The sequence below is a fragment of the Cavia porcellus genome, unplaced genomic scaffold, assembly GCF_034190915.1.
Source record: "Cavia porcellus strain 051 isolate PalLab524CR breed Dunkin Hartley unplaced genomic scaffold, mCavPor4.1 scaffold_6, whole genome shotgun sequence".
NCBI lineage: Eukaryota > Metazoa > Chordata > Mammalia > Rodentia > Caviidae > Cavia > Cavia porcellus.
This window is the reverse complement of record NW_026947489.1, coordinates 75,215,221-75,226,588: the sequence shown is the minus strand read 5'-3', so window position 1 is coordinate 75,226,588 and position 11,368 is coordinate 75,215,221. Positions and strand designations below refer to the sequence as shown.

General features: G+C 43.2%; 1 protein-coding gene across 1 annotated transcript; it reads right to left on the bottom strand.

Annotated features, from left to right (window-relative positions):
* Window positions 1-262: 262 nt before the first annotated feature.
* On the bottom strand, window positions 263-1,207 carry LOC100734348 (olfactory receptor 1L1). Its single transcript, XM_003469521.1, has one exon. It carries the CDS (start codon window positions 1,205-1,207, stop codon window positions 263-265), a length of 945 nt encoding a protein of 314 aa, XP_003469569.1.
* Window positions 1,208-11,368: the final 10,161 nt, after the last annotated feature.

Genomic DNA, 11,368 nt, shown 5'->3' with positions numbered 1-11,368 from the left:
CTTCATCTGTTTCCTTTTTATTTTCCCAATTTAAAAGATTCTTTTTCAAGCACTCGGCCAATACCGAAATGACCCTACCCCTCTGTTATGTGCCCACCACCATAAACACGTTGTCTAATGCTTTCCCTCTATTTACTTTAACTGAACAAGAAAAGAGACCATACATCGCAACTCATAGTGCTTTGGAAGCTAACAAAGAAAAGCGGGGAGGAGAGGGTCTGGGGCTGTTCCTGCAGCGCTGGTGAACCCAACCCGCCCTTCCTTAGGCTTCTCCCATCGCTGCTCCACACCTGAGCCCCCTTTTGAGAGCACCCTTGACCTCTTTGTTGCGAAGACTGTAGATGAAAGGGTTCAGGGTCGGTGTGACCACGGCGTAGACCACACTGGCTAGTCGGTCATAGCGCGCAGAGTAGGCAGAGGAGGGTCGGAAGTAGACAGAGAGGACAGAGCCAAAGAAAAGCGACACCACCACCAGGTGAGCGCTGCAGGTGGAGAAGGCGCGGCGCCGGCCCCCTGCGGCCCGCACTCCCAGCACAGCGACCAGGATGCGCCCGTAGGACAGGGACACGAGGAGCAGCGGGGTTAGCACCACCGCGAGGCCCTCGGAGAAGATGGCAGTCTCCGCCGCGAAGGTGTCCGAGGTCGCCAAGCTCAGCATCACTGTCATGTCGCAAAAAAAGTGGTGCACGGGGGCGGAGCTCGGGTAGGAGAGCGCGGAGATGAGCAGGGTGTGCAGCAGCGAGTGCAGGTGAGCCAGGGCCCAGGACGCGGCCACCAGCGCGCGGCAGAGCCCGGGGGTCACCACCGCGCGGTAGCGCAGAGGGCGGCACACGGCCACCGCGCGGTCGTAGGACATGGCCGCCAGCAGGTAGCTCTCCGTGATGCCCAGCGCCACGAAGAAGTACATCTGGACAAAGCAGGCCTGGAAAGATACGGCTTGGCCAGGGCGCACCAGGCTGACCAGCAGGTGGGGCACTGTGACCGTGGCAAAGCAGACGTCCACAAGACTCAGGTGACCCAAGAAGTAGTACATGGGGGAGCACAGGGCCCCGTCGGACCTCACCAGCACCACCATGCTCAGGTTGCCCAGGGCGTTGAGTAGGTAGATGCCTAGGAAGAGCAGGAACAGCAGCGGGTGGTCGTCCATGCCATCCATCAGGCCAAGGAGCAGGAACTGAGGGCCCCCTGTGAGGTTGGCCAGCACCATGGGGCACCTGGGTAGCTGGGAACGCTGGGGCAGAGAGGCGGCGGAGGGTTTGGGACCTCCGGGAAGGCCTCCCTTATGTCAAGTTCCATATGTGACTTTATATATATGAAAGCTGCTCAAGGTACATGGCATGTTTAAACAGAAGAACTTACTACAGTAAGATTGTCAGCAAACCCTCAAGATACTCCCGCCTGCCCTGAACACACTTTCCCATCCTACTTGTCACTGTCCGAAGCAGTTCTCGGATGCTCTTTCATGAGGTGTGAGAAAAATACCACGAACACTGCAGCCCAGTGCCACCTAAAGGAAAGGCAGGCTCTTAAAATCACTGACCTTACCACTCATTTACCGACCTGGTGCCCTGTGACTTCCACCTCTTCCCAAAGTCAAAAGCACCATGCATGGGAGGCAGAGGCTTGGAATCCACTCAGGTCATTGAGGCAGTGGGCAGTGCAGCTGAAGACACGCAAGAGGCCTTCCGGGACTGTTTCAGAATGTGGAGAATATATATATATACGCTTGCTAACGTAGATTGAAAACTGCATTGCTCATTCACTTCTAATTTATAAAGAAACTGAATTTCAGAAGGATGTTAGAGGGCAATGGGTAGGTCTCAAACTTGGAAATAGGTGAGACCTGATTTGAGCCCTGGCTATGCTCTTACAACAGTGAGACTTCCTTGGGTCCCAGTTTGTTCTTCTTTAATGAGGAAAATACTAGCAGATAACTCTGGATGGAGCTGGTTATGAGGAGAAAATTACTTAGCACAATGCCTGGCACAAAACAAGTGCTCAAAGCTTCTATTTTTCCATTGTTAATCCATCATCACCATCATCATCATCATCATCATCATCATCATCATCATATTTATTTGCTTAGTCAAATAATTGGGGGCAGAGTCAGGATCATACAACCTGAGTACCAGGATTAAGACTTCACTAAGATTACTGCATTTCTGTTCATTTTCACCTCACATACGTACTGATTAGGATCCCACAGAGAGTGTTTTAGACTTGGGGGCCTTCAGGTCTCTATTACAACTGTTGAGTTCTGCTGTGGTCATGCAGAAGCAGCCATCTACAGTAAGGAAATGAGTGTCCAGGGCTGTGTCCCAATAAAGCTAGTTTATAAAGCAAATGGTGGCTGGATTTGGCCCATGGGGCATGGTTTCTGCTTCTTGTACTGGAGAGTGTGTGAGACAGAAATAACTGAGTCCTGGGTTCTGCCCTCAAACAGTTTGATCAGGAGCAGCTTGCAGGCTGCTTAGTACTTTGTTAATTTTATAAGCAAAGTGGGGATGAATTATTCTTTTGGAGAAGTTTGCGAAGAATCCTAGAAGAGTTAGGACTTGAATTGGGTCTTGGAGAATGAGTTCATCTAACAAACATGCTGTTGGAGAATGGGAGGGCATTCTAGGAAATGGGAAGAGATTTGGGCTTCTTAGAAGAGGGTGCATGGAGTGAAGAGGGGGAAATATCCTCAGTGGACACTGGATCAAGGCTCATCCATGCTCTGACCTCAGTATATAGAAATCGGTTGGACGTAAAACTAAACGTCTCAGTTCACTGACTTCAGTGATCCTAGAAACCATGTCCTGAACTCACTTTGCCTCTCATTGTTTCTGTTCATTAAAACACCACATCCTTTTATCTCATTGCTCCAAAAGCTGCAGAAGAACGTTCTGCCATCAACCTAACCTGTGCACCTTCTACAGGAAAAGTGTCAGGCACTTGTGGGATCCCAGAGAACAGACTAAGCCAACTCTTCACAGAGCAGCTCCTTGCAGGAAGGAGTTGCATCTCACTGTCTTTCTCAGTGACCTGCACACAAAATTTATCCAAAATTGGTTTGTTGAGGGAAGCTTTTTGAAGAACAATGAGTAAAAACAGAGGTGTGGGGAGGATGAAGGAGAAAAGAGAGTGGGCAAAATCCTGTGACCACGCCAGGACCATCGCCATGTATATTCTATTCTCAGTTTTCTGCTTCCCTATAACCATCAGGCATTACCTGTCCCAGGGAAATCACCTGTGAGGCTCCTGAAAATCCCACTTATAGAATACTCACATGAAAGAGCTAGTACTGTGGTCCTCCTCCAATCCACCTTTTCCTGCAGCGCAGGATTCCCCTTTGAAGAGCCCTTTCTCTCCATTTTCTAATCTCTCCTAAGGCACCAGTGTGATACAGTACAAAGAGCACTGGCTCTGAAGTCAGAGCCACCAGGACTTGGTCCTAACAGGCTATGTAAACTTCGACCCACCCTTATTTAGTCTCCACTGTCCTCATCTGGCTGGGCTTGGACTATGTGTAGCTCTGTGACGGAGTCGAATGGCTCAACCTTACATTCCTACAATTCGTTGAGTGTTTGACCAGGGCCAGGTGTTACACTGGGCACTATAGAGATGAGTCAACCATTCACCTTGACCTTCACCCATGCACACTGGAATATGCATTACACTAACTGTATAAATACAACAGGAGAAATTTCCTCTCCCTGCCTGATTGGCAGATTTCAAAGGAGAGGTAAGGTTCTAACTGGATTTGGAAGAATGGGTGAGAGATCTCCAGAAACCCAGAGCCTTCGGAGTAGGAAAATCATTGCTTGTAGAGAAAAGAGAATTTTAAGAAAAGATAGAGATTTTGATGAAAAAAAATGATAGTTTTGGGGAGAGGGAGCAAGAGAGCTGAAATTTTCTTCTTTCTCCCAAATGCTTAGCTGATTGGATTGAGATGGGGTGGAGAGAAAGATGGGACACAAGTAAAGAAGATAACGGAGGAATGTCAGGTTCTCTCACCTCAGGAAAGCATGCCAGACCTCAGCACTGCCTGCAGAGTCTCTGCGCTGGTCTCCTGTCTGGCCAGAGGTCTGCAGTCTTGAAGGCAGATGCACTGCCACCCATCCCATCAGAGCATCCTGTGTGCTTCATGTGACATGGATCAATAGCTCAAGAGAGAGAAAATCAGGGCTATTAGAACCCTGGGAATTCCCAGGTCATGCTTTTTCTACGGTTTTATGCCTGACTAGCTCTCCCCTGCCCAGTGGAGACAGTGTAGACTGTCCAGCACCCAAAGCTCTCCAACAGGGCTCCCAGCAGTCTCCTTGTCTTATCTCCAACTGCTCCCTTAGGCTTCCCCTCTCCCAAGCTCAGTCAGGTTGGCCTTTGCACTAACAGTAAACATTTCTCACAATATTTTGCCTTCCCTAAATCTTCCTCCCTACCTGGAATGATTTTTCTTCCCTATCCCAATTTGAACCCTAATTCTATTTGTGTGTGTGTGTGTGTGTGTGTGTGTGGACTTTGGTACTGCACATAACTGCTTCTTTGTTTTGCCTCTTTTAACTCTCATTTGGAACTCAGCCCTCCATTCCTGAGGTTAAAGTGACTTTTTGTTGTGGTGCTCAGTCTGAGGATGAACAGTCTGAGGACAAATAGTTGTCTCTTCCCATCTGAACTTTGGCCTTGTAGAAGACATTTCCTAACTCTGCTACTAATCAGAGAAAGCTCCACCAAGCAGGTGGGATTTTCCCAGTGAAAATATTCACTGGACAGACAATAGTGGAAAAGTTTTAGGAAGGAGGAAAATTTAATGGGCTGCACTTTTTTCCTCTAAAAGTTGGATAACTATGTTATCCACTTAGCAAATATTAGGTGCTTAACAACTGTCAACCCTCCCTCCAGCTCCTTACTTACTACTACTATGGAAGATGGGGAGATATAGTGGTTGGGTTTGTGTTGGCTCCCCTTGGAGCTCCTGAGACAGGACTTTCTTGTCTGGATGCTAAACTCTTCTAGTTGTTGCAAATTGCTTTTCTGGGACCTAGGTGTGGCAAGTGCTTCTCTGAAATGGGTAGGAAGGGTTTATTTAGGGAGGCAAAATGAAGCAGAGATTTATAAGATCTTGTGCCACCCCTTCCATCTGCAAGGCAGCTTGCTGTCCTAAATTCTATGCAGAGTCACCTATGTAGCAAACACTCATATATAAGACACAGAAGTACACAAGGACACACGGCTGATTTACTCACCTCGCCTTTCTGTTGTCTTGTATTTTAGACTCCCCTCCCACATTCCCCCTGAACAAGGCTCCTGTCTGTCAATTCACCTATGAGCAGGAGCTAGCCCTTCCTTCCATACTGTGTACCCAGAAGCTGATATTCTTATAGTGGACAGAGTTATGGCAGAGAAGCTCTGGTAGGGAAGATGCACTTCCTCTGCCAGAGTTTGGAGGAGTGACACAGCCTGCAACAGAGGACACCCACTAATTAATTAACCAAGAAACTCTGGGGAGAGCTACAGTGGCCTCTGCAGCCCCTGGACCCATGAGGAGCCCTCTGCTCTCATCTAGCCCAACTTTGCCTCTGCTGACCTGCTAGAGAGGCCAAGTAGGAGAGGTAGAATACAGTGTCGGGACCTGAAATTGGTATAGATGCTCCTCAGCATGGTGGTCTGCTGTCCTGGCCCTGTGCTCAGGGAGGAAACTCCCCTGCATCCTTAGATGGGTGGCTTAAGAATAATAGATCTGGTTAAAGACCAATGGCCAGGAGGCACACCCCTCTTCTACCTAGTTTCCCCAGATGGAGCTAAGGCTGTGACCTCTTGTGTGAGCCTGCTCTGAGGGGAGCTTTTCCCTCAGACACCACTACAAGGAGAACAGTGCACTGGAGCTGGGACCTGTGTGCTCATCTCCCAGCATGGGACCTTGGCAGGCTTTTCCCAAGCTCCAGGCTCAGCTCAGCCCCAGAGGCCCTGCCTAACCCAGAAATGGAGAGAAAAGTGGAAATTGATGAACGATTCCCCCGAGGATGGCAGAATCTTGATCAGGGCAGTTTAGCCTCATGAGCCAAGTAGAGCCACTCTTAGTGGTCTTGAGAGTTGCTGCTTTCCAAGTCTGTGGCCAGACTGGAGATACTGGAATCTCATTCCTGCCCAGCTGGTATCCAACCAAGATGGTTTCTGCTTCCTGTTCCGAACATTGTCCTGGCTTCCTCACGGACCTTGGCAACACAGCCTTCCTGAACCTGGAAGGTACACTTAGTTTCAAGGCTAGACCAGTTTCTCCTGGGGACAGAACCCTGCTCTTTCCCCATCCTCCACCTGACATGCTTTTTAATGTTTGTGGAACTGAGGGTCACATCCCATGGAATGAACACTGTAGGTCCATCTGACATTTACTTAGCACCTGTGGAGTGTCCAGTCCTGATGATTTCCCAGGAGCATCAGAGAAGTCTTGAAATGAATAAAACATTTAAGTCCCAACAGCCTTATTGGCTTTCGACAAGTCAGTCCTCCCCTCTGAGTCTCAGCTTCTTCATTATTAAATTGAGGAGAGTGAACTAATGACATGTGCTGACTTCCCCAATCTTGACGATGTAAAATTCTGATGGTGTGTCCTGGATAGTAAGCATTTGGTTTGGGTGGAGGATACTGAACACAGAGATTTACAGTGCTGAGCAGTCAGTGCCCAGGAGCTTACACTACAAACTCTGCCTACAGCTTGGGTACACAGGGTGCACTTCCCAAAAAAAATGGGGATTTAAACCAAGCAGTAGAATAGGAGAGCCTGGATAAGTGGAGGGTGTCCTGGACCCACAGTATATGCAGAGGAGGAAGCTGCTCATGTAAGTCACTAGCAGAGATATGCCCTGAATCTGCTCTCGTGCGATTCTGGCATTGTTCTGTCCTCATCAGCTGTGAAATCTTGAAAAAGGTTCCACATTTTCTGTATGTCATCATCTCACCTGTAAATGAGAAAATAGTAGAATGCCATACAGGGATATTAAGAGGACCATGGGAATTAAGAAACATAATATAGCCCTTAAAACAGTGCCCACAGACTCACACAGCAAGCACAATCTATGTGGTAGCTGCTACTTTTAGTAACCTCCTTCTCTTACTGTGTACTGGCTATGAAAGTGTTTGTTTGCTCGCTTACTCCCCTGAAAAGTTCTTTTGTTTGTTTGCTTTTTTTAAGAATAAGCAACTTCAGATCTCTCTATTGTGTATATACACATGAAAGGAATGTTGGTTAATAGCGAAGATGCACATTCTTCACATTAGCAGCTATTTCAAATAGATTTAGGGCTAAGGACTAACACCCTGGGAACACCACTCTTACAGCAAGTGGTAACAAAGGGTTCTATCTGATGGGTTCCTTTTGTCTCACAGTGCTAAGTACTGCTGCACAAAGGAAACATAGTTGCCAGAGAGTAACGGCCACAGCTCAAAGGAATTTTTCTTTTAAATTAGTAAGGCAATACACAATAGCATAAGGCTTACCATCTTAATTACATAAAGCATGTAGCTCAATGGTATAAAGTATTGTTTTGAATAGTTTGTTTTTTTATTTTGAAGAGAAAAAACAATAAAACTTTAGCGCAAGATAATAGAAGATTAACAATGGTCAATACATTACATATTATTATCTTCAAAGCAGTTACTCAGAATGCAAGTTATAGGTATATAAAATTGACTGAACAATATTAGCGTAAAACTTTCTTTTCAATAAACTAAGAGAAATTAGCAATAATACTGTTGTAACTATCTTGCATCTTTTTTCCTTTTCCCGTCCTTTTTTTCTTTCCTTTACCCTATCCCCAGTTTCTCTTTCCTTTTAAATAGTTTCTTCACATTATTTTTATAATTTTGATATTATTTACTATTTTTCATTTTAATGAAATGGCAAAATAGAATTTCATAACAACATAATAGAAGAATAACAACAGATAATACATTGCACATTGTAACCTTCAAAGTAGTTACGGAGTACAAGATACTAGCACAAAAATTCTAGTTGATATTAGCATGACTCTTCCTTCTCAGTGAATTAAGAGACACTAATTGTATAGCTACTATATTAGTCAGGGTTTTACTAGAGAACAAATATAACACAAGATATACAGAAACAAAATTATCTTATGATGGTCAGCCACAGAATCTGAAGAGGAAGTGTGCAGACGGTGTCTAACACACTGGAGGCCAAAGGATTCAATCCAAAGTCTGGAGTTCACCCTAGTGTCTTGTGCAAGTCCACACCAGCAGGCTGATGGGTCTGCAAAAGAAGCCCGGAGGCTCTATGATGAAAGGCTGAAGAGTCTATACTGGAAAGCTGAAGTGTCTACACTGGAAGCCAGGAGATGACGTCCAAACCAAAGGGGAAGACTGGGGCTTCTCCCAAGAATGGAATGCATTCATCCTTCCTCCTTCCCTTTTATACCTCCAGGTGATGAGCCACCCTAGGGTGGGTCTTCTTCTACATCCTTGGGTGTAGAGTTGCTAAACCCATTTAGTTAAACGTCTAAATGTCTCAAGTTGACACAATCAATCAACCACTACAGCTACCTTGCATTTTTCTCTTTTTCCTTTCCTTCCTCTCCTCTTTCCCCCTCCTAGTTCTCTTTTCCTTTTAAAAATTACTTCTCATTTCAGAATATCTATTGCACATTCTAGACCTTAATTTTTATTTCATTTCTCACACCAGGGAGAAAGCATGATATTTACACATGTGATTATGATTTATTTCACTTATGAATATGGTCTCAAGTTGTATTCATTTGACTATAAAGGCCTCAAGTTTATCCTTCCTTATGGTTTAGTAGTATTTTATTCTATAGAAATATTTTTTATCCATTCTTCAATTGATGGGCATTTGGGTTGTACCGATATTTAGCTGTTACAAATTGTGTTGCTATAAACATGGGTGCACATGTATCACTGTTGTATGACGTTTTTAATTCTTCTAGGAAGATACCCAGAAGTGGAATAGGTGGATCAAATGGAACCTCCAATCCTAGCTTTTTCAGGAATCTCCATACTGATTTTCACAGTGGTTGTACCAGTCTACATTCCCATCAACAGTGAGGAATGGTTCCTTTTTCCCTATAGCTCCTCTGGCATTTGTTACTGATTTCTTGTTGGCAGCTGTTCTTTCTGGAGTGAGATGGAAACTCAATGTTATTTTAACTTGCTTCTATTGAATGATCAATGATATAGAACATTTTTTCATATATTTATCTGCTGTTTTTTTTCACTGAGAAATATATATATTCATCTCAGATTTCCATTTTTTGAATGTGTCTTTGAATTTGAGGGTCTGAGTTTTTTCCATTCTTTACATGTTCCAAGTATAAGTCCTTTGTATGAGAGATGATTTGCTAAAATGTTTTCCCACTCTGTGGGTTATCTTTTCACTCCATTAGTGATTTATGTTGTTACAAAAAAGCTTTTTAATAAGATGATATACCAGTTGTTTATTTTTTGAAGTATTTCCTATGTAGTTTGGGTTTTCTTCATGAACCTTCTGCCTATACTATGTCTTCAAGATTTATACCTACTTTCTCTTGCATTATATTTAGTGTTGGTTTCAATACTTAGGTCTTTGAGCCCTTCTGACTTTGGTTTAGTGAATGGTGATACACATGTGTCTAGTTTTAGTCTTTGGCATGGAGAGGGGTAGTTTTTCCACATCAATGATTAAAGAAGATACCTTTCAACCAGTGAATCTGTTTGACCCCTTGGTCAAAGACAAGATGGCTGAGTGTGTTTGTAATTCTGTTTGCATCTTCTAATCTATTCCACTGGTCCTCAGGTCTAGTTTTTGTCGGTACTATGCCGATTTTATCACAGTAGCTTTGTGGTATAATTTCAAGTGAGAGATTGTCTGTCTCTTGCCTTGCCTTTGTTACCCAGGATTGCCTTTGCTATTCTAGGTCTCTTCTGTTTCCAAATGAATGTTTTCTCTAGTTCTGTGAGGTGTGCTAGTGGTATGTTGATCAGCATTGCATTAAATCTGTATAACAGTTTTGGGAATATGGCTATTTTCACAATGTTGATTCTTCCCCATTCATGAGCAAGGAATGTCTTTCCATTTTCTGACATCTTTGATCTCCTTTTTTCAGAGCCCTGTAATCATCAATATAGGTCTTTTACTTCTTGAATTAGATTAATTCCTAAGTATTTCGTTTTATTTTGGATGCTATTTTGATGAGTATGGTCTCCCTAACTTCTCTCTTAGTGAGTTTGTTGTTCATATACAGGAATGCACCTGATGCTTGATTGTTTTCTTTGTATCCAGCCACATTAATGAATTTGTTATTAAGTATAGAAGTCTATTGGAGTTTTTAGAGTCTTCTATGTAGAGTATCATGACACCTGAAAATAATGATAATTTAACTTTTCTTTTCTATCCTTATTCCTCTTATTTCCCTGTCTTGTCTAATTTCTCTGGCTAAAGTTTCCAGAACTGTATAGAACAGGAGTGTGATGGTGGACATCCTTGTCTTGTTCCTGATTTTAGATTGAAGCTTTTAGTTTTTGTTGGTTTTCCTGAAGTGGTTTTTATCAGGTTGAGATTAAGACCGTATATTATGTATGGTTTTTAACATGAATTAGTGCTGGACTTTATCAAATGCTTTCCTGCATCTATTGAGATGACCATGTGATTTTTTTGTCCTTGGTTTGGTTGATGTTGTGTATTACATTTGTTGATTCATGTATGTTGAACCATTCCTGCTTTCCTAGTAGGAATACTATTTGGTCATGGTATATATAATCTTTTTGATGAGTTTCTGCATTCTGTCTCCTAGTATTTTACTGAGGATTTTTCTAATCGTTTCACTAGGGACATTGGCCTGTGATCCTGTTTTTCAGTTGTGTCTTTATCTAATTTTGGTGTTTGGGTAATACTTGCCTTCCAAAAAAAGTTAGAGAATATTGCTTCTCTTTCAATTTAATTAAAGAATTTGAGGAGTATTGGCATTAAGTCTCCTCTAAATTTCTTGTAGAATTCAGCTGAGAACCCATCAAGAATTGGACTTTTCTTGATTGATTTCAATTACATTTGCAATTTCATTAACTGATGGTGAGTTATTCAAAATTTTATATCTTCTTGATTAACTTTTGGTAACTCATAAATATATAGGAATTTGTCTATTTCTTCTGTGTTTCCGTCCTATGTAAGTACATATTTTTGAAGTTCATATTGATGAATTACTGAATTTCCAGAGAATTTGTAGTAATTTCAGCCTTTTCATTCATCACTACATGAATTTGTGTTTTTCTTTCCTTTTTTGACAAGGTTGGCTAGGGACTCATCAACTTATTTATCTTTTTCAAACAACCAACTCAATTCCTTAATTCTTTGTATTTTTTCCTAATCTCAATTACATTA